Source organism: Bufo gargarizans, chromosome 6, assembly GCF_014858855.1.
Source record: "Bufo gargarizans isolate SCDJY-AF-19 chromosome 6, ASM1485885v1, whole genome shotgun sequence".
NCBI classification, from domain to species: domain Eukaryota; kingdom Metazoa; phylum Chordata; class Amphibia; order Anura; family Bufonidae; genus Bufo; species Bufo gargarizans.
In genome coordinates, this window is record NC_058085.1 from 111,649,984 (window position 1) to 111,674,351 (window position 24,368).

At 45.5% G+C, this 24,368-nt stretch overlaps 1 protein-coding gene across 1 annotated transcript in view; it reads right to left on the reverse strand.

Moving 5' to 3' along the window:
- The window catches only part of FAM83C (family with sequence similarity 83 member C), a 30,911-nt gene extending 10,168 nt beyond the window's left edge, over window positions 1-20,743 (reverse strand). Inside the window, exon 1 of the mRNA XM_044300033.1 lies at window positions 20,029-20,743. Within this exon, the coding sequence (XP_044155968.1) occupies window positions 20,029-20,538 (510 nt within the window). The 5' untranslated portion in view covers window positions 20,539-20,743. The remainder of the gene's footprint in view (window positions 1-20,028) is intronic.
- Window positions 20,744-24,368: the final 3,625 nt, after the last annotated feature.

Genomic DNA, 24,368 nt, shown 5'->3' on the forward strand with positions numbered 1-24,368 from the left:
TAGAACCGCTGCTTCTTCTGATTCCAGCAGTTGGACCCCCACTTACATTGAAGGGTGACCTTAGCATCAAAACTCTACTAAGTGGGCATTTCCTCAAGGGTGTTCTGAATCTTATACTCCGATCAATATAAGAAAGAATGCTATAGAAAAACGACTGCGTATCTACTTATTTACCATCCTGATCATAACTGGAATGCAAGTCAGATGTCCGAAATATCATATAATGGAAACAGAGGGGGGAATTATCATGAGGGGAATTTTTTAAGCCAGTTTTGTAGGAGTCTGTTTTGCTGCAATTTGGCTCTCTTGATGTGTAATAAATTTGATGCATCCTTAACCCCTTAAGGACACAGGGCGTACCGGTACGCCCTATTTCCCGAGTCCTTAAGGACCAAGGGCGTACCGGTACATCCTGACTTATAATCGGCATTCCGGCGCCGCGGGGGTTAATCGGAACGGGATTTCGGCTGAAATCATTCAGCCGGCATCCCGTAACAACGCAGGGGGGGGTCATTTGACCCCCCCGTATCGGCGATCGCAGAAAACCGCAGGTCAATTCAGACCGGCGGTTTTCTGCGTTTCCGGTCCATTCGGGTGTCCGGTGACCCGATGAACCGGAAAAAGACTGCGATCGGTGGCGTAATTATACACCACCAATCGCAGTCCGAGGATTTGAGGAGGCGGTGCTGGCCCTGGTGCTGAACACTGCTGTCCAGGGTGCTGATTGGTGCAGGGGAGAGAGGCGCGAGATTCAAACTTCCTGCGCTCCTCTCTCCCCTCCTCTTCCTGTTCTGCACGAGCACCCGGCAGCATCGTCCAGCACCAGCTCCTGTGTCCCCCTAATCGCCATCCATCACCCTCCTGCACCCATCGCCACCCAGGTAGGTTAGGGTCAGTGAGGGAGAGGCATCGTTAGGCAGGGAAAGAAGGGAAAAGTTAGTTAGGAAAAAAAAAAAAAAAAAACTTTTAACTTTTACACAAAACTTTTTTTTGATCCATCTATCAGACCCCAGACCCCCCCCTGCCACTTGCCCCCCCCCTACCAGCCCCCCACCACCACCAGCCCCCCCACCCCCTCCACCCATCCCCCCACCACTCCCCCCAACCCCCCCCCCCCCACCACCACCACTAGCCCCCTCACCACCACTTTTTTTTCTGCGTTCGCTGACTGGTCGGCACTTTTTAGCGTCCGTCCACTGTTAGCGCATCGCCTGCCCCACCGCTGATCAGCGTTGTACCGCTAATCAGCAACTTTTTTTTTTTCCTAACACTTGCCCTTTTTTCCTTTTTTTAGTACGCGAACACCCGTTGCCCCCACACACACGCACATATAATAAAGTTTTACACACACGCACACCTACACGCACACACACCCATGGCCCGCCGGGTGTTCTCGGCCGAGGAGGCATATGCCCAGATTGCCTCCGACTCCGAGAGCCCCAGTGAGGATGAGGATGACCCCACATTCCTCTTATCATCAGCATCCTCCTCATCATCATCGGATGACGATGAGCCACCAAGGCGGCGGAGACGCCGCCAGGCGGAGCCAGGGGCCGCACATGCTAGGGATCCTGTGGCCCACCCTAGTACGAGCCGCCCTGGGGTTCGTACTGGTTTCCCGGCCCACCAAATAAGTTCACCGGAGACCCCTGCCGATGAACTTAGCTGGTGTCCCCCAGTGGACTTTGAGCCTGAGATTCCGGATTTCGCTGGCAATCCTGGAATCCAGATTCCCACAGTGGGGTTTACTGAAATTGACTATTTTAGTTTTTTTTTCAGTAACCCACTGGTGAATTTGATGGTGGAGCAGACGAATCTGTACGCCCAACAGTTCGTCGCTCAAAACCCAGGCTCAGTTTTGGCTAGACCCGGTGGCTGGACGCCGGTCAGTGCAGCCGAAATGAGGACATTTTGGGGCCTCGTGCTGCATATGGGTCTAGTCCAAAAACCCAGTGTCAGGCAATACTGGAGTGGGGACGTCCTGTACCAGACCCCACTGTACAGTATGGTCATGACACGCTCCCGGTTTGAGGCCATCCGGAAATGTCTGCATTATTCCGATAATGCAGCATGTCCACCCCGAGGTGATCCTGCCTATGACCGGCTGTATAAGATACGGCCTGTCATCGATCACTTTGGGGCCACATTTCAGCAGGCCTACGTACCTGGAAGGGAGGTCGCGGTTGATGAGTCGCTCATTGCGTTCAAGGGGAGACTCAGTTTCCGCCAATATATTCCCACAAAGCGAGCGAGGTATGGCGTGAAGCTATACAAAATTTGTGAGAGTACCTCAGGGTACACTTACAAATTTCGTGTGTACGAGGGGCGAGATTCCCGTATTCAACCCCCAGAATGTCCCCCCACTCTGGGTGTTAGCGGGAAACTCGTGTGGGACCTTATGTACCCACTGCTGGATAATGGTTACCACTTGTACGTGGATAACTTTTATACCAGCATTCCCTTGTTCAGGTCCCTTGCCGCCAGATCTACGTTCGCTTGTGGGACCGTGCGGAAAAATCAGCGCGGCCTCCCTGCCTACCCCCTCCAGGTACCTATCCCCAGGGGTGAGACCCGTGCACTTACCAGTGGAAACCTGTTGCTGGTCAGGTATAAGGACAAGAGGGATGTCCTTATGCTGTCCACAATCCACGGTAACGGCACCACCCCAGTCCCTGTGCGAGGTACCGCGGCAACGGTCCTCAAGCCCGATTGTATCGTCGACTACAATCGGTATATGGGAGGAGTTGATCTCTCGGATCAAGTCCTCACGCCATATAACGCCATGCGCAAAACCCGGGCATGGTACAAAAAAGTTGCGGTCTACTTGGTGCAGGTTGCCATGTACAACTCTTTTGTACTATCCCGAAGCGCTGGCAGCACAGGGACATTCCTCCAATTCTATGAGGCAGTCCTCAAGGACCTGATCTTTTCGGACCGGGAAAGAGCAGGCCGGAGTACCTCGGGAACTGGAGGCGCCCGGATCGTCCCTGGCCAACACTTTCCAGGTGTGGTCCCCCATACTGGAAAGAAGGGACGAACCCAAAAAAAGTGCAGAGTGTGTCGCAGGAGGGGGATACGGAAGGACACCACCACTCAGTGCGACACGTGCCCCGATCATCCGGGCCTCTGCGTTATCGATTGCTTCAGGGAGTATCACACTTCCATGGAGTACTAAATTTTTATAATCCCCAACAGTTCACTAGAGAACATAAAACACTATGGCTCTCAGACTTTGGAGACACGAAAACTATTTTTCTTTCCCCCAAAAATATTAGTTTTAGTGCAGGCATCCTCAAACTGCGGCCCTCCAGATGTTGTAAAACTATAACTCCCAGCATGCCCAGACAACCTACAGCCATCAGCAGGGCATGGTGGGAATTGTAGTTTTACAACATCTGGAGGGCCGCAGTTTTAGGATGCCTGCTTAGTGTCTCCAAAGTCTGAGAGCCATACATATTGGGCATCGTCGCGTGCGTAAAAGTCGTCGCTATAAAAATAACTTTTGACCAAACGCCTCGGATGAACGGTGTTAAAAATATAAAATAAAAACGGTGCCAAAACACCTATTTTTGGGCAAAATTTCAATTTAAATCCATTTTGCCGGTAATAAAGCAAGGGTTAACAGCCAAACAAAACTAAATATTTATTGCCCCGATTCTGTCGTTTGCAGAAACACCCCATATGTGGTCGTAAATGGCTATATAGCCGCACGGCAGGGCATAGAACGAAGGGAACGCCATACGGTTTCTGGAAGGCAGATTTTGATGGACAGTTTTTTTTTTGACACCATGTCCCATTAGAAGCCCCCCCTGATGTAGCCCAGACTAGAAACTCCAAAAAAGTGACCCCATCTAAGAAACTACACCCCTCAAGGTATTCAAAAGTTACTTTACAAACTATGTTAACCCTTTAGGTGTTCCACAAAACTAAATAGCGAATGTAGAAACAATTTTAGATTTTAATTTTTTTGTTACATTGCCTCAAAAAAGAGTAATATAGAGCAACCAAATATCAAATTTACCCCAAAAATAGTCCCAAAACAACAACCACCTTATCCCGTAGTTTCCTAGATGGGGTCACTTTTATGGAGTTTCTACTCTAGGGGTGCATCAGGGGGCTTGAAAGGGTACATGGTGTAAATAAACCAGTCCAGCAAAATCTGCCTTCCAAAAACCATATGGCGTTCCCCTTCTTCTATGTCCTGCCGTTTAGCCAAATAGTAGTTTACCACCACATATGGGGTGTTTCTGCAAACTACAGAATCAGGGCAACCCATTTTGAGTGTTGTTTGGCAGTTAACCCTTGTTTTACTCCTAGAAAAAATTGATTATATTGGAAAATTTTCCAAAAAATTGAAATTTCATAATTGTTTCTCCATCTGCCATTAACTCTTGTGGAACACCTAAAGGGTTAACAAAGTTTGTAAACCCAGTTTTGAATACCTTGAGGGGTGTACTTTCTTAGATGGAGTCACTTTTTTGAAATTTCTATTCTAGGGGTGCAACAGGGGGCTTCAAATGGGACATGGTATAAACAAAACCAGTCCTGCAAAATCTGCCTTCCAAAACCCATATGGTGTTCCCCTCCTTCTATGTGCTACCGTTCGGCCAAACAGTAGTTTACGACCACATATGGGGTGTTTTTGCAAACTACAGAATCAGGGCAACCCATTTTGAGTGTTGTTTGGCAGTTAACCCTTGTTTTACTCCTAGAAAAAATTGATTATATTGGAAAATTTTCCAAAAAATTGAAATTTCATAATTGTTTCTCCATCTGCCATTAACTCTTGTGGAACACCTAAAGGGTTAACAAAGTTTGTAAACCCAGTTTTGAATACCTTGAGGGGTGTACTTTCTTAGATGGAGTCACTTTTTTGAAATTTCTATTCTAGGGGTGCAACAGGGGGCTTCAAATGGGACATGGTATAAACAAAACCAGTCCTGCAAAATCTGCCTTCCAAAACCCATATGGTGTTCCCCTCCTTCTATGTGCTACCGTTCGGCCAAACAGTAGTTTACGACCACATATGGGGTGTTTTTGCAAACTACAGAATCAGGGCAACCCATTTTGAGTGTTGTTTGGCAGTTAACCCTTGTTTTACTCCTAGAAAAAATTGATTATATTGGAAAATTTTCCAAAAAATTGAAATTTCATAATTGTTTCTCCATCTGCCATTAACTCTTGTGGAACACCTAAAGGGTTAACAAAGTTTGTAAACCCAGTTTTGAATACCTTGAGGGGTGTACTTTCTTAGATGGAGTCACTTTTTTGAAATTTCTATTCTAGGGGTGCAACAGGGGGCTTCAAATGGGACATGGTATAAACAAAACCAGTCCTGCAAAATCTGCCTTCCAAAACCCATATGGTGTTCCCCTCCTTCTATGTGCTACCGTTCGGCCAAACAGTAGTTTACGACCACATATGGGGTGTTTTTGCAAACTACAGAATCAGGGCAACCCATTTTGAGTGTTGTTTGGCAGTTAACCCTTGTTTTACTCCTAGAAAAAATTGATTATATTGGAAAATTTTCCAAAAAATTGAAATTTCATAATTGTTTCTCCATCTGCCATTAACTCTTGTGGAACACCTAAAGGGTTAACAAAGTTTGTAAACCCAGTTTTGAATACCTTGAGGGGTGTACTTTCTTAGATGGAGTCACTTTTTTGAAATTTCTATTCTAGGGGTGCAACAGGGGGCTTCAAATGGGACATGGTATAAACAAAACCAGTCCTGCAAAATCTGCCTTCCAAAACCCATATGGTGTTCCCCTCCTTCTATGTGCTACCGTTCGGCCAAACAGTAGTTTACGACCACATATGGGGTGTTTTTGCAAACTACAGAATCAGGGCAACCCATTTTGAGTGTTGTTTGGCAGTTAACTCTTATTTTACTCCTGGAAAAAATTTATTATATTGGAAAATTTTCCAAAAAATAGAAATTTCAAAATTGTTTCTCCATCTGCCATTAACTCTTGTGGAACACCTAAAGGGTTAATAAAGTTTGAAAAAACAGTTTTGAATACCTTGAGGGGTGTAGTTTCTAGAATGGGGTCATTTTTTGGAGGTTTCTATTATCTAAGCCTCACAATATGACTTCAAACCTGAACTGGTCCATAAAAAGTGGGATTTTGAAGATTTCTCAAAAATTTCAAAATTTGCTTCTAAACTTCTAAGCCTTGTAACATCCCCAAAAAATAAAATATCATTCCCAAAATGCTACAAACATGAAGTAGACATATGGGGAATGTAAAGTCATCACAATTTTTGGGGGTATTACTATGTATTACAGAAGTAGAGAAACTGAAACTTTGAAATTTGCTAATTTTTCAAAATTTTTGGTAAAAAATGTATTTTTTTATGCAAAAAAAATAACTTTTTTGACCCAATTTTAGCAGTGTCATGAAGTACAATATGTGACGAAAAAACAATCTCAGAACGGCCTGGGTAAGTCAAAGCGTTTGAAAGTTATGAGCACTTAAAGTGACACTGGTCAGATTTGCAAAAAATGGCCCGGTCCTTAAGGTGAAAATGAGCCCGGTCCTTAAGGGGTTAAAGGGGCTGTTCTAACTCAACGGTTATGGCATATTGCTACAATAGGCCACAATTATCAGATAGGTGTGGGTCTCAACTCTTGGACTCGCTCCTATCTCCAGAACGGGGCCCCCCGAATGAGGGAGAGCGCACTGCACATGTGAAACGTCCTCTTCATTTACTGCTATTGGACTTCCAAAAATAGCCATGCAAGTGCACTTGGCTATTTTTGAAAGTCTCATAGCAATGATTGCAGGGTAAAGCTGCGCAAGCGCAAAAACCTCTCCATTCACGTCTATTATGAGGCTGATTGAAACAGCTGGGCCAGCTATATTCAGAACTCCCCCGTGCACGAGGCTGCCCACTCTTCATTTCAGGGGCCCTGTTCTGGAGACAGAATGTGGATCCAAAAGGTGGGAACACAAGTAGGTGGGGCCAACACATGTAGGCAGGGACAAGAGAAGTAGGTGGGGCCAACACATGTAGGCAGGGACAAGAGAAGTAGGTAGGGCAAACACATGTAGGCAGGAACAAGAGAAGTAGGTGGGGCCAACACATGTAGGCAGGGACAAGAGAAGTAGGTGGGGCCAACACATGTAGGCAGGGACAAGAGAAGTAGGTCGGGCCAACACATGTAGGCAGGGAGAAGAGAAGTAGGTGGGGCCAACACATGTAGGCAGGGACAAGAGAAGTAGGTGGGGCCAACACATGTAGGCAGGGACAAGAGAAGTAGGTGGTGCCAACACATGTAGGCAGGGACAAGAGAAGTAGGTGGGGCCAACACATGTAGGCAGGGACAAGAGAAGTAGGTGGGGCCAACACATGTAGGCAGGGACAAGAGAAGTAGGTGGGGCCAACATATGTAGGGAGGAACAAGAGAAGTAGGTGGGGCCAACACATGTAGGCAGGGACAAGAGAAGTAGGTCGGGCCAACACATGTAGGCAGGGAGAAGAGAAGTAGGTGGGGCCAACACATGTAGGCAGGGACAAGAGAAGTAGGTGGGGCCAACACATGTAGGCAGGGACAAGAGAAGTAGGTGGGGCCAACACATGTAGGCAGGGACAAGAGAAGTAGGTGGGGCCAACACATGTAGGCAGGGACAAGAGAAGTAGGTGGGGCCAACACATGTAGGGAGGAACAAGAGAAGTAGGTGGGGCCAACACATGTAGGCAGGGACAAGAGAAGTAGGTGGGGCCATCAATCAACTGTAGTGCAGCACAAAATACTGCCGCCCCCCACTGTGAGGATAACAATACAGTTGAATTCACAAGGACAGCTGTGGCCACTTGCCAGATGCATAAGTACCTGATGCTCCTAGCATTAATTATTGCGAGAGCATCTGATCACCATGTACCAGGCTCAGTTACACATGAATCCTAAAAAAATCTAACACTGCTGGATTTTTTTTTGTAATTTGCATGTTGTGGTCGGAGCAAACATGCGAGTTGCGCTATTTCCCTTCCTTTCATTCCTATGGCACCCCTGCTACACTGAGATACTTGGGAGCGACATGCGTTGTGCCCAAAATCGCAGTGTAGCCGTACCCTAATAACATCACTAGGTTTTGAAATGGTTAAAAGTTTGCCCAACTCACTGCCAGCTCATCCAGCGCTTATTCAGCTTGTTGTAATCTGAATTGCATTGAGAGGAGTTTAACCTTAGGCCAGATCTACAACTAGACTTTTTGTAGCACTTTTCTTTGAGTTTAACCATTGAGTGACAGCGACAGTGCATGATTGTATACAAAATAATTTACAGCTTTAGACCACAGCTGTAGCACAGTAAAATGAAGTAAAAGTGTTACATAAAGTCTAGGTGTAGACGCAGCATTAGAATGCATTATTATAAATGGCACAGTGTGCTGGTATATACTGTGATATTCAAACTGCCTTCAACTGACTGATGTGAAATTACAGTTTCTATTCACACTGTCCAGAGGTCTTGCCATAAAAAAACCTGAAACCTAATGGACCCTTATTAGTAGTACTATGAGACTGGGAACAACACTCTCGTCAAGTCGGTCTGGGCTGTATGGAGAAGACGAGAAAAGAAAACATCTTCATCAGAGGAGACATCACTGCATATACTAGGTGTGTGGTTCTGTATTCTCCTGTATGTTTGGTATTGGTGAAAGACCAAGCAGCATGCTGAAGGTAGGGCTGGCCCACATTTCACCTCCTCGGGCCCCTCCTCCATATCTTAATTAGACAAATGGAGAAAGAAGGAGGCGAACAGAACCTGGCAGCTGGCCCAAGCCACCACAGAGGAGAAGCTTCTCTTGACGTTTTATGTGCTACTGGGGCAGTATTTGTGCTGCACTGTGGTATTTGGATCTGCTGTTGTATTGTGTTGTGCTGCACTGTGGTATTTGGTTATGTTGGAGCAGTATATTGTGCTGCACTGTGGTATTTGGATCTGCTGTTGTATTGTGTTGTGCTGCACTGTGGTATTTGGTTATGTTGGAGCAGTATATTGTGCTGCACTGTGGTATTTGGATCTGCTGTTGTATTGTGTTGTGCTGCACTGTGGTATTTGGTTATGTTGGAGCAGTATATTGTGCTGCACTGTGGTATTTGGATCTGCTGTTGTATTGTGTTGTGCTGCACTGTGGTATTTGGTTATGTTGGAGCAGTATATTGTGCTGCACTGTGGTATTTGGATCTGCTGTTGTATTGTGTTGTGCTGCACTGTGGTATTTGGTTATGTTGGAGCAGTATATTGTGCTGCACTGTGGTATTTGGATCTGCTGTTGTATTGTGTTGTGCTGCACTGTGGTATTTGGTTATGTTGGAGCAGTATATTGTGCTGCACTGTGGTATTTGGATCTGCTGTTGTATTGTGTTGTGCTGCACTGTGGTATTTGGTTATGTTGGAGCAGTATATTGTGCTGCACTGTGGTATTTGGATCTGCTGTTGTATTGTGTTGTGCTGCACTGTGGTATTTGGTTATGTTGGAGCAGTATATTGTGCTGCACTGTGGTATTTGGATCTGCTGTTGTATTGTGTTGTGCTGCACTGTGGTATTTGGTTCTGCTGAAGCAGTATATTGTGCTGCACTGTGGTATTTGGTTATGTTGGAGCAGTATATTGTGCTGCACTGTGGTATTTGGATCTGCTGTTGTATTGTGTTGTGCTGCACTGTGGTATTTGGTTATGTTGGAGCAGTATATTGTGCTGCACTGTGGTATTTGGATCTGCTGTTGTATTGTGTTGTGCTGCACTGTGGTATTTGGTTATGTTGGAGCAGTATATTGTGCTGCACTGTGGTATTTGGATCTGCTGTTGTATTGTGTTGTGCTGCACTGTGGTATTTGGTTATGTTGGAGCAGTATATTGTGCTGCACTGTGGTATTTGGTTCTTTTGGGGCAGTATTCAGTTCTGCACTGTGGCATTGTTAGCCCCACCTACTTGAGTTTGCCCCGTCTTCTGTCAACCTACAAAATGGGATAACTTTTAATTCTTCCCAGAGCCACTTTAAAGAGGACCTTTTACTAGTTTAAAAACGAAAAACTAACTATATCAGTGGGAAGAGCGGAAGGGTCCCCCTGCACTTACTAGGATGTCTGGGCGCCGCTCCGTTCGCCTGGTATAGGCTCCCAGGCTATGAGCTGTGTGCTACGATTGGCCAGCGCTGCAGCAAGGGACAACCCTAATACAAAAACTCCGCCCAGTATAAAAGAAGGAGCTGCAGACACCGGAGCCTATACCGGGCAAACGGAGCGGCGCCCAGACATCCTAGTAAGTGCAGGGGGACCCCTGGGCGCCGCTCTGCCCACTGATATAGTTAGTTTTTAATTTTTAAACTAGTGAAAGGTCCTCTTTAAGTTTGAAGTCTGTCCCTGGCTGCAAGCGCAGCCACCGCACAGGCTATTGATTGGCAGCAGGGTTGTCAACCGTCCAGAAATTTCTGGACAGTCCGTGATTTTTTTTTTTATGTGTCTGTGATGTTTTTTGAGACTGGTGGTATTTGGCTAAATTATTTTGGTGGTAATTCTCATCATTTTACAGCTCACAGTAAATGCTGGTAATGAGCACTTATCAGTATAGTGAGCTATTGTATTACTTATAATCTTTAGCATTCATTATGGTTTCCTAAATTGTCCTTTAAAGATATTGGCTGTCCGTGATTTTGGGAGAAAAATTCTGGTTGGCAGTGGAGATATGTGTTTAGACAGCACTTTGCACTTCTGCTCCAGCACGGACAGGAAATGGAGGAGAAGGAAGCCTGGAGCTGGAATCGGACCACCAGTGGCAGGGGAGTCTTTTTTTTTTTTTTTCCTATACACACTGGCTGGCAATATTAAAAGAGGTGGCCAGTCTTGGAGAACCGCTTTATAGGGGTTGTCCCATCTTGGTATTTTGGAGGTGAAATGGGACTAAGCGCCAGACCCAGGCTGCAGTGAATGGGAGCTACAGAAACAGCAGAGTGCTGGCCCGATTGACAGTTTCTGTAAGCCCGGCCACCTGGGGGCGGCGCTTAGCCCCATTTCGCTGTGGAAACGGTGAGATGGGACAACCCCTTTAAGTATGATCTGTAGAGGGACAATTTTCTTGTATCAGGTTTCATTATTGTCCATTAAATAAAATCCAACTGGAAAATAACTTCTTAAATTAACCGACCGCTCCTACATAAAAATCTATAAAGCAAACCCTTTTATCATTGCTTGGAGGCTTTGGTAGTGCAAACAGGAGAAGTCCAGATAACATCACGTGAACTTACTTGACAGGTTACTTCTGTGACTCATTTGCTGAAACTAGTGACTTCCCAGCAGGTGGCTGAATCATGTTACCTGTGTGGCATCATCCACTGTGACAATTAGACTGCTCATATACTGTACCTTAGAGTGCAGCCAGTACATATTGATGACCTATCCTCAGGATATATATCTGATCATATCTGATCGGCGGGGGTATGACTCCCACTAATCAGCTGTTTGAAGAGCAGGCGGCGCTCATGTGAGCGCTACTTGCTCCAAGATTACACTGGGCGTCATCTCGGCAGCACAGTGTCAATACAAGTAGTTGTTCCATTTACCTGAATGGCATGAGCACTTGTGATTACACTGCACCACTGCTGCTCCTCTTCAGACAGCTGATTGGTGGGGGTGCCAGGAGTCGGACCCCCGCCTATCAGATATTAATGACCAGGGGCTTAGCTCATTGGCCTTGGTGCAAGAGTTCAGCTTCCCCCAGTGCTTTGTGGCCAGAGGCAGGGAAAAAATTGAAACATCAACCCCCCTCCCATGCTAAATTCTTGACTTAACCCCTTCCGCCCAGCCAGAGGTGTAACTTGACCGGCATGTACTTTCTATAATACCAGTGTCTTCTTATACAGCACAAGGGTCTTTGGGCCCCTCAGTGTCCTGTGCCTGGTAGCGACTGCTACCTCTGAACCCCTCAGAGCTACGCCCCTGTTGATGACCTATCCTGAGGATAAGTTATCAATACCGGCTGCACATCCCCTTTAAGGGTCCATGAAACACAAATTTGCCCTGGTATTCATTTTGGACGATAAAAATACCAGAATAACTGCATGCATTTTTTTTGCCACCTGCATCTTTTGCCATGTTTTTTTCTGCCGCTTTTTCTGGCATTTTTTTTTTTTTTTACAAACAGTGTGCTTGTCCACTAGTGTTTGCTTCATGGCGTTCTTCCTTTATAGAGAAGGTGATGTGAAACTCCAAAAGTCCCAGCATGATGCATTTTGAAAATAATCCAGAAAGACAAAAACCACCACCTAATTAACAAAATCGCCAGGAGCAAAATACCGTAACCCAAATTGTGTGTGCTCTTTAACATTTCCCATAGACCTTCAGCTGGGGTTGGGATTTTTACTGCCAAAAACACACCAAAAATGAAGGTGCAAAAAAAGCCACTAAAGACACAAAAGTACAGAACAATGGCAGCATCAACCTGCCTGTGAACCCACCCTGAAGGCTCTTTTAGATGGACTGAACATTGTATGAACGCTCCAGATAATTGTTCTCTGTAAATGTGCCGCTTATCACCTGGTGAACAAGCAAACGCTCATTTGTCATGTGATATGTCATTTTTGTGGCAGATAAAAGTCATTTGTTGGCTGCACATTGTCCTGTGTAACCGAGATTTGCTGCCCACAAACAATGACTCCGTATGAGGATGAAGGATCAGAGTAGTGATTGTTCATCCCAATAGAGAGTAGATGACTGCTAGATGTTAAAGGGGTTTTCCCATCTCAGACAATGGGGGCATATCGCTAGGATATGCCCCATTGTCTGATAGGTGCTGGTCCCAGAGGTGGGACCAAGAACGGGGCCCCGAAAGTTGTGGTAGTAGGACCCTAGGTTTCCCCGGGTCTGGCCACCACCAAGCGCTCTCCCTGTAGTAGTGAGTGGGAGCGCACCACGCTCGCGCAGCTGCCCTCTATTTCTGTCGGCCCCATAGAAATGAATGGGAGCGGTGGCCACTCAAGCGCAGTGAGCTCCCATTTACTACTGCGGGGAGAGCGCTTGGTGGTGGCCAGACCCAAGGAAACCTGGGGTCCTCCAGCCACCACCTTCCCCACTCCGTTCTCAGTGTAGATCCCAGAGCGATATGCCCCCATTGTCTGAAATGGGAATGCCCCTTTAAGGCAGCTCTACTGTAGCTACACCATAGGGCAATCATCAGGAACAAATAGTTCCTGATAATTCTGGAAGCTGACCTGCAGTATTCTGGCACAGCCGCTACATAGTGTATAGAGCCGTATGCTTCCGGTACACTGAGGGGCATTCACTAATGACGTGAGTTGCGTCATATGTGCACAATAATTTTTGACTTTTGAGAGAAAGGGTGGAGCTTAGCGGTGGGGGGTGAGTGATTTACTATAACTTATGTCAGAAACTGACGTAAGTTATGCCCTTGGCTGGTGTAGACTTCAGTTTCTGGGGCATAAACTGCCAGAGATGCGCCTAATTTACTAACAGGCATCTGCCTCTTAATAAATTAGATACTTCTCAATCCGGCGCAAAGGGAATCAAGACTTGTGTATGGGAACGTCTGTCTTGATAAACGTCCCTGACTGCGTTAGTTCTGGCGGTGCTGGTAGTATGCTGCACTTTTCCTTCCTGCAGAGTCCAGCAAAAAAAGTATACGTTAAATAGGGGTTTTACAGTGGAAACGCCGTTGTATGGCATCTGGCTGAGACATCCACTAAACCAGTGATGCCCAACCTGCGACCCTCCAGCTGTTGCAAAACTACAACTGCTAGCGTTTAATTTTTATGGTATTGAGATTCGTCATAGGGGCGCAATACTGGAAAAAAACTATTCAGTTTTGTTCCCATTCATTGTCAATGGGGACAAAACTGAACTGAATAAAACGGAATGCTCCAAAATGCATTCTGTTCCATTTAGTTGCGTTCCCAGACCGGAGAGCAAACCGAAACATGTTGCAGTTTGCTTTCCATCCTGGGATGCGGAGCAAGACAGATCTGGCATGATCCCCAATGCAAGTCAATGGGGCGGATCCGTTTTCTCTGCCACAATAGAAAACTGATCCGTCCTCCATTGACTTTCAATGTAGTTCATAACTGATCCGTCTTGGCTATGTTAAAGATAATACAACCGGATCCGTTCATAACGGATGCAGACGGCTGTATTATCAGTAACGGAAGCGTTTTTGCTGAACCATGCCGGATACAATATAAACGCTAGTGTGAAAGTAGCCTAAGTCTGGTAAATGTAGGAATTGCAGTATAATTATTGATTTTAATAACTGTGTATGTGCCAAGTGGATGTGGCAACAGGATACAGCCTCACCCTGGTATGAGCGTGATTACATAGAGTGTATGACATGCTTGTTAGTTGCTCGTTTTAACACGACCCACAACCAAAATACAACAGAACTGCACGTGGCACACCCCATGACCTTCCACTCAGCATCGTTTTGGGTACAGTGATTTGTAAAATTTTTACTATTCAGCCTCCATTTTCTATTTTTTGTTGGCCATTGGCATTTGATTATGCCGATATGTATATGCCCATACTATTTAAAGGGGTTGCCCAGCCTTTTTTAAGTGATGGTCTATCCCAGGGATGGCCAACCTGAGGCTCTCCAGCTGTTGCAAAACTACAACTCCCAGCACGACCAGACAGCCTACAGCTATCAGCCTACAGCAGGGCATGGTGGGAGCTGTAGTTTTACAACAGCTGGAGAGCCACAAGTTGGCCATGCCTAGTCTATCCTCTAGATTGGCGGGAGTCCGAAACCCTTCCCAACACCCCCCCTCCCCCCCCCGGCACCTTCAACACTGTAGTGTATAGCGCTCATCAATGCAGTGCTGCTCCCATAGACTACAATGTTGACTGTGCTCTGTAGCATCCGATCATCACAAAAAAGCTGGGCCATCCCTTTAAAGCAGGGATGCCCAACCCGCGGCCCTCCAGCTGTTGCAAAACTACAACTCCCAGCATGCTTGCACAGCCTACAGCTATAAGCCTACAGCAGGACATAGTGGGAGTTGTAGTTTTACAACAGCTGGAGGGCCGCAGGTTGGCCATCCATGCGGAATGTTTCACATATATTTATTTTTTATTAATTAATTGAAACCAGATAAAACATATTCCTATTTTCAGATCTGTTTTTGCTCTATTTTGGTGGCAGCTATCTTGCCTGAGCTAGGAGTCATTGTACTATTAGGGTGCTGTGTGGGCACAGGCTCAGGAGCTGTGCTCGCATAATCCCTTGCAGGTGCCAGTTGTATTGTCTCTCACCCCATCGCCCCCTCAATGCAATCACAATGTGTGAGGGGTCTCCTTGGCATGGCTGGTCATCATGGTGGGATCCCAGAAGTTGGATCAGATATTTATCCTCTCTCTTGTGTATAGAGAATACATTTGTATTGTGGACAAACCCTTTAAAACTGAATTTAGTCTATCTAGACAGTGATTGGCTGCAGCGATCACATGCCACACACCTCGACATCACTGAGCACATCACCAACACTGCAGCCAATAGTAGGCTGTGACGGGGACGAGCCTTCCTAGGGTCACCCACGGGGTAAGTATTACCTATATGAGGGGCCCAGGCTTTAGGGGCGACATTATAGGAGTTGGATAACCCCTTTAAAATACACATTGGATGGGTAGTTGATCCCAATGAAATGACTAGGTTTGGCTAATGATAAGGGGGCACATATACCAATGGCTTTTACACCGGTCTTAGTTTCCCCCTTACACTGCTTCAAAGAATCATTTAATTTATGACGAGGCGTGTGCATGGTCATAAATTAGGTGCACCTTGCACCTAGCAAAAAAACTACGCCAGACCCTGCCAACATTTCCACCTATTTCCACACATTAATGTTAGTCAATTAGCCGGGCCATGGCCCCTGACACAACCCCTTCCCTCCCACCTAAGTATCATCGCACAGCCGGTTAAAAAGGGACTTATGACTACTTTTCGTCTAAATAAATGATCCCCAATGTGTATGGCCACCTGTAGAATATGTCCAGAATATTGACCAAAGATCTTTGCAGGACCTAAGATCAGCTTCGCCTACATGTTCTGTTTGTGTAAGGACGGTCGTACCTAGGCAACAATTTATTCTAAAACACAATGCATCCATTATGAGTGAGGTAGGAAATATTCAACTCATACACTGCCCAGGAGGTGTACATAGGGACAAAGCAAATGTTATTGTATATGTGCTGTCCAGACTGTGCCATAGACTTGTCTCCGTCTCCCCTACCCTTCATATGATTCCCATATAGACATTGGCCGTTCTTTAGGTTTTGAATTAATGTCAGCTGAACTGGCCAACTAATGTCTATATGACCTCCTCACTCTTCTCCAGGGAGATAATGATTGGGCAGTCACAGTCACACAACAGAACACACCAACTCTTGTTTGAGTCAAGCTTGTGTCTGTTGGGGCTGGGGATAGGAAGGAATAGCTGTTGGCTGACATGTATCTAATGTCTGGTAAAAAAAAATTATTAATACCGTCAGGGTAGTTTCATACATAGAATTTTTGGGAAAAATGCTTTTTTGTAGCATTTTTACTAGCTCCCCCCCCCCCCCCCCCTATAACTACTACTACTTCATTCTTGAACTGACTTTTACATGGTTTCTCCAATCTCCGCTTGAGGATGACTTTACATAGGCACACACTAAAAGAAAATTTGGGTACACCTGTGTGGAAACACTTCTTAGGACCAGACCACAGTATCAGGGACTTAAAGATCTTAATACTGAAGAGAATTTTAAGACCAGCAGGGAGAGAAGAATATGGGAATTCAGACTGATAAGAATGGATTTATGACCCCTATATGGACACTTCCTCTGCCTTCCCATTAGACTGACTCCAGATCTAATTTCTAAAGGCTTCTTTACCTGGCCCGATGTAGGAAGCAATTGTCGAGAAGCAAGCGTTCCTTTCTGACCTTTGACTGCTCGTCAGTGGAGGAGACCACTGAATTAACATGCAGGGATCTCCTCCCAGATTGGGGAGGAGTGATCACTAATGCCATCGCTGGTCCCCTTACAGAATCATTGTATGGCGGTGCAGTACCCAGACCTGGGGGTGTCTGCAAATGTTTATGTTATGTTATATATGTTATGTCCAATACACCAGCATACAGAGGTATGGTTGGCAGGGACAGAGTTAACCACCCTATTCCAACCCCTCTTAGCAGGAGTGAGCTGGTCCTGCTTCCTGTCAGGAGGGGGAGTTCAAGCTAGAACAGTGAGGCGGAAGAAAGTATGTCCCTTTGCTTCTAGAGTTATTAGAATCATCAAGTCATCCATTTTCTCCTGTGAGACCACTACTCCAGAGAGACGGCAAGAGCAACCAGATTTCCCAAAGGCTACTGCGTGATATAGACAGCAGAGTGACTAGCAAGCCATAGCTTTACAGATCCTGCTGCAGGTGAGGGAATACAGTTCGGACAGGCATCACTTAGATAGCATCCAGGCCATACCGACTCCAAGTACATATATAATCTGCCCAAAACATCGGTCAGTGTAACATCTGTAACAGTAATGGTTCCTTTACACAGGTCGACAATCTAGCAGATTTTCGTGAAGGAAGAGTTCCTTCCCGACAATCTGCTTATCGCTAGCAGATGAGAGCAGTGCATTTACATGCACCTATCTCCTCAGCTCCTCCAGCGTATGGGGAGGAGCAATCGCCAATGCCATCGCTCTTCCCCATACTGTCTCGTTTCCCGGCAGCAGATTGTGTTTAAACAGCATGATCTGCCACTGGGAAACGATCTTTTGTGCTGCACAAAATTGGGTCACTGTCACTAGTGGAGTACCTCAGGGGTCAGTATTGGGCCCTATTCTCTTCAATATATTTATTAATCATCTTGTAGAAGGCTTGCATAGTAAAGTATCAATTTTTGCAGATGACACTAAATTGTGTAAAGTAATTTACACGGAAGAGGACAGCATATGGCTACAGAGGAATCTGGATAGATTGGAGGCTTGGGCAGAGAAGTGAGTGTAAGGTTATGCACATGGGAAGGAATAATGCAAGTCACCCGTACATACTAAATGGTAAAACACTGGGTAACACTGACATGGAAAAGGACTTAAGAATTTTAGTGGACAGATAACTAACCTGTAAAAACCAGTGTCAGGCAGCAGCTGCCAAGGCCAATAAGATCATGGTTGCATCAAAAGGGACATAGATGCCCGTGATGAGAACATAGTCCTACCACTTTACAAATCACTAGTCAGACCACACATGGAGTACTGTGTACAGTTCTGGGCTCCTGTGAACAAGGTAGACATAGCAGAGCTGGAGAGGGTTCAGAGGAGGGCAACTAAAGTAATAACTGAAATAGAGGGACTACAGTACCCTGAAAGATTATCAACATTAGGGTTATTCACTCTATTTACCCCTAGGACTGTGGCTGTGACGAGGGGACATCCTCTGTGTCTGGAGGAAAGAAGGTTTATACATAAACATAGAAGAGGATTCTTTACGGTAAGAGCAGTGAGACTATGGAACTCTCTGCCTGAGGAGGTGGTGATGGTGAGTTCACTAAAAGAGTTCAAGAGGGGCCTGGATGTATTTCTGGAGTGTAATAATATTACAGGCTATAGCTACTAGAGTCGGAAAGGAATTGTATTTCCCTTAAGTGGGGGAAATTGGCTTCTACCTCACAGGGGTATTTTTTGCCTTCCTCTGGATCAACTTGCAGGATAACAGGCCGAACTGGATGGTCAGTTGTCTTTTTTCGGCCTTATAAACTATGTTACTATGTTACAAAATATACAATTACCTGATGAATGAGTGTTTTGCTCGTTCATCGGCGGGCATTTACACTGCCAGATCACTGCTAACCAGCGTTACTAGTAACGCTGGTTAGCGATGATCTGTTCAATTGTTGGCCCGTGTAAAGGGCCCTTAGCTGTAGTTTTATTGCTCTGTCATCTTGATGATATATCACCCCATGCACACATATGTAAAAGTGGTGTGCCTTTCTCACATTCATTCAGATGTATATTACCTGATGAAGGAGCCTCTGTTGCCTGAAAGCTTGCAAACAGAATCTTTCAGGTTAGCCAGTAAAGGTATTACTGCTATAATACTTTTTTTTTAACATCACATACTGTAGATTTTTCTGGCTAACACAGTGCCATGCTATTTTTGCTATACATTGTTCTTATCATGAAAGGCCAATTCCACTGAGCTAAATTGAGTTATGACAGTATCCTACCTCCCCCTCCTTCCTCTCATGTCACAAGGAAAGAGGGTCTGGGATTGTAAAGAACAAATGGTCTCTGAGGATTTTTTTTTCCACAGAATAGGGGATCTGGCTTAAGATAATCAAAATGGCAGAGCCTGCAAAAAAAAATGGGCATACCGCAATCTCACAAAAAATTTGAAAAAAATAAATGCCGGATCCGTTTTTTCCGGATGACACCAGAAAGACGGATCTGGCTTTTCAATGCATTTGTAAGACTGATCAGGATCCTGATCAGTCTTACAAATCCCATCAGTTGGCATACATTTGACGGATCCTGCCTGCCAGATTCCTCTGCCGCAAGTGTGAAAGTAGCCTTAGAGGGGTTTTCCGGTACTTAGATATTAATGGCCTATCCTCAGAAAAGGTCATCAGTCGCAGATTACTGGGGGTCTAGACAGTGTCAGGTAGACAGCGGTTTTAGAAACTTAAAGTGGACGGATGGCTCTGTTCACTATGTACCGGTAGTTTCTCGTACCAGCATACTGCAGTTCAGCTTCCATTCCCTTGAATGCACAATGGACAGAACCTTATGTTTCTGGTTCCGTCCACTGTATAGTTTCCGGTGCCCACTACTGCCTGGCGTAGCTGATCAGTGGGGGTTCGAGGTGTCGGACTCCCACTGATCTCATATTGATGACCTATCCTGTGGATAGTTCATTAATATCTAAGTACCAACAGATCCCCAACATCGTAGAAGTAAAATTAGGTAATAGTTGCCGATTTTTTGTGTATTATAAATTTGTCCTAATTATTATCTAGGGGGGAAAAAAACACTCACCGATTTTGCTTTATTGATGAGCGATCTGATGAGATCTTTGATGCTGTTGTTGCGATGTCTTTGGAAGATAACTTGCACTTCTGTTCCTTTACTGCGAGTGAGAAGCGGAATTTCAGGCCATCCATGCTCCAGATTAGGAGCTTCAATATCAGACATCATAGGAAAATAGGTGCCAGATGTCAGCTCAGAAGGACAGCATTCGGGAAATCCAGAACCGTTGGCATCTCCATCCTTATCCAACGACACATTCTCATATCTATTGATACTTGTGCTACTGCAGATATAGTCAATGTCTAGGCTGGATAAAAAGGGCAGTTCTTTTTCCTCACACAGCGCCTGTAGATATGCCTTTTCTCCTTGTTCCACCAAAGCATCCGTGGCCAGGCGTGCAGACTCATTATAATTCAGGACCAAATTAGGACTTTGTCGCCAAGGGTTTTTTAGTTCTTCTACTCTGCTTTTCAGTTGTCCAAAAGTCCTCACTCCTCTCCTTACCTCAGGGTTGAGCATCACTGCAGGAATATCAATAGGCTTTCTCCGGTGGATGGTGAAAGCTCCGACTTGTGTGTTACAGGACCTTCCTTTGTGTACAAATCAGCTGGCTGTATTGCTTTTATACTTGTCACTTGCAGTGAGTTTAACTATGTATCCACATGATCTGTCCCGCTCTACAGAACTTCCTCATACTTCTGCAAGCTCCCTGTATCTACTGAGCTTTCAGCCAAATGTTGCCCTACCCCCATCTAGTTACCTGTTTGTTGAGTTTTTTTTTTTTACCCTACCGGCTAACAACTGTTGAAGCAGTTTATCCAACTTGTTCCAGCAGGCTACAGATAAGACTTCCTGACAACCCAATTGCTGTTTCATTGGACAATATAATGCTGGCTAGATGGTTCCTTCTATTGTTCCCTCTTAATAGCACCCTCAATAGCTATTGCCCTGGAGACACTTTCTGATCCTTGCCACATTTACATATTCAATGGGGGCACATTTACAAAAGTGTTTGTGCCTTTTTTTAGCCTAAAAAAATGCTATTTTACACAGTCTTTTTTTTTGTTGCATTTACTATTGAATTTGCGCCTGTTTTGGAGACTTTTGCACCTCATTCACCTATTTTGATTTTTAGGCTATACTTGTGTTGCAGAAAAGTTGCACAACATTTATTATAATGATAGTCAATGGTGTTACATTGCGACACGATAAGTTGGATTTCTGTGCGACTGACGCGTTGCAGTCGCAGCGCGACACCATTGACTATCGTTACAAAAAATGTTGAGTGACATTGGTGTGCCAAATGTTCCAATGTACTTGTATCCTTGCACAACACATGTCTGAGACTAAGGGCTTGTTCACACGAATGTAAGGGCTCTGTGCCCGTGCTGCGGGCCGCATACGGCGGTTCCGCAATACACGGGTCACCAGCCGCGTGCATTCCGTATCATGGACGTGGACCCATTTACTTGAATGGGTCCGCAAATCCGGAGATGCGGTGCGGCACGGAAAGGAACCCCACGGAGTGCTTCTGCGGTGTTCTGTTCCGTGCTTCCGTTCTGCAAAAAGATAGAACTTGTTCTATCTTTTTGCAGAACGGACAGATCGCGGACCCCATTTAAGTGAATGGTTCTGCGATCCGCATGCGGCTGCCCCACGGTCGGTGCCCGTGCATTGCGAACCGTGCCGGAGCCCTTACATTCGTGGGCAGGAGGCCTAATTCAGAAATTTTCTAACTGTTGCTATTTCTTTCCGACTTATTTTTTTTGCTCCTGAATTTGTTGCAAAAACAATCTTTCTACTCTGACTCAGGGCTGGCATACATTTCTTCGTCAGTGTTGCACAGTGAAGTGTGGCTTTTTTTGTATTAAAAGTCACACATTCAGGGAGACATGCAACTTTTCTATGCAAAGATGCAACTTTTTTCAAGTCTACATAAATTAGACCAGTCTAAGGCTAGTTTCACACTAGTGGCAGGGGACTCCGGCAGGCTGTTCCGGCAGGTGAACAGCCTGGCTAATCCATCCTGCCGCTAGTTCATGTTTGACCCCGGACTGCGAATGGGGGCGTGTCCTTGATGTTGAATCAAACGGTAGATGTTTCGGCTAGAAATAAGGAATCTTGTGCTCTTGTTCTCTCAGATCTTCCTTATAACTGTTTATTCCTTTTTCTTTTCTTTTCCTTTTGTCTTTTCGACCCTCACTGTTCAGTACCAATCAATGGGTTCGTATCCGACCTGCCAAAAATGTGGATCGGGTGAAGACTAAAACAATGGTCTTGTGTAGAGATGAGCAAATCGAAGTTGACGAAGTGGAATTCGATCCGAATTTCAGGTTTTATTCGATTCGCACCGAATCAGATTTTCCTTGCGAATCGCATATTTTCCTAAAATGGCTGCTGCACGTGTGAGGACATGGAGCAAAGAACTCTGGGAAGGCGGGATCACCCATAATGCCATGCATGCAGCCAATCAGAAGCCAGACAGCCCTTTGATGTCACAGCCCTATAAAGAGCCTCAGCCATCTTGGATTCTGCCATTTTCCAGTGTACTTAGTGCAGGGAGACTGTAAAAAAAAGGGGTTCAGTCAGCACATCCCAATGTATGTTTCTTGCCATGGCTAGAAACATACAGGAAAAAAACACAATGCAGCAGCAGTCTGCAAACACAAATAAAGTACAATAATGCCAAAATTATAGAAAATATTCTGGTGCTAATGCTACGCTTATTTAGCAAATTTTAGATTCTTGGCAAATACATTTTGTACAAACATTTTTGGGCCCGTCTGCCAAACATCAAGGCGATCTCTATAATGGCCACCATAAAATTCAGGGGGTGCAGGTTCCACATGCATGCTGGGTCCACTCTGCTTTTTACCATTTTTGGTGCCACAACGACCTTCATTAAATCCAGGGATGCAGGTACCAACATGCATGCTGAGCCCACTCTATTCCTCCCCTGGTGCCAAATGGCTTCCAATAGATACAATGAGAGCAGCCTACAGCTTTAGGCCTCATGCACACGACCGTTGTTTTGGTCCACATTTTGGTCCAAAAACTGCTGCTTGGATGCGGACCCTTTTACTTCAATGGGGCCGCAAAAGATGCGGACAGCACTTTGTGTGCTGTCCGCATCCGCTGCTCCGTTCTGTGGTCCACAAAAAAAATATAACATGTCCTATTCTTGTCTGTTTTGTGGACAAGAATAGGCAGTTATATTAATGGCTATCCATGCCATTCCACAAATTGCGGAACGCACACGGACGCCATCCGTGTTTTGCAAATAGGCAATTTACGGACTGCAAAACACACAACTGTCGTGTGCATGAGGCCTTATACTTCCACTAGATAAAATCAGCCTATGGGGCAGACAGGCTAGTCAGGAGTGCAAGACCAACAGGAGTCCACCACACCTCCAGCTCAGTACAACTGCAAGAAAAAGGGGGTCAGTCAGCACATCCTAATGCACAGGTGCACACTGCCATAGCTTGAAGCATACAGAAAAAAAAGACAATGCAACAGCACTCTGCACCTGCGCATCGGGATGTGCTGACTGACCCCCTTTTCTTGCAGTTGTACTGAGCTGGAGGTGTGGCGGACTCCTGTTGGTCCTGCACCCCTGACCAGCCTGTCTGCCCCTTAGGCTGATTTTAATTAGTGTAAGTATAAAGCTGTAGCCTGCTCTCCCTGCATTCATTGGAAGCTGTCTGGCACCAGGAGAGGTATAGCCTGGGCTCAGCATGCATGTTGGTACCTGCGTTCCCTGGATTTAATGGAGGCCATTATGGCACCAAAAATGGCAAAAGGCAGAGTGGACCCAGCATGGAACCTGCACTCCCTGAATTTTATGGTGGCCATTATGGCACATAGCAGGTAGTATTTAGTGTTAGGTTCACGTCTTATAGAAATTCGCCTTGACGCCAGCAGACGGGCCCAAATAATTTTGTACAAAATGTATTTCCAAGAATCTCAAATTTGCTAAATAAGCGTAGCATTAGCACCAGAATGTTTACTATAATTAGTGCAGCGAGAGATGTCAGCAGGCGCTAGGGACAGTGCTTGAAAAAACGTAATTATGCAAAAAAAAAATATTTACAAGTACAGGGAAAGATTATTCAAGGTGTAGTGAAAGGATAGGGGGGAATCATTCCACAGGATTGAAGCAGACCAGGGTTCAGTAGGGGAGGTTACAGCCTGGGTAAGGCCTCTTGCACACGGCCGTATGGCTTTTTCAGTATTTTGCGGTCCGCAAAAAAAGGATCCGCAAAAAATACGGATGATGTCTGTGTGCATTTCGTTTTTTTGCGGAATGGAACAGCTGGCCCCTGATAGAACAGTACTATCCTTGTCCA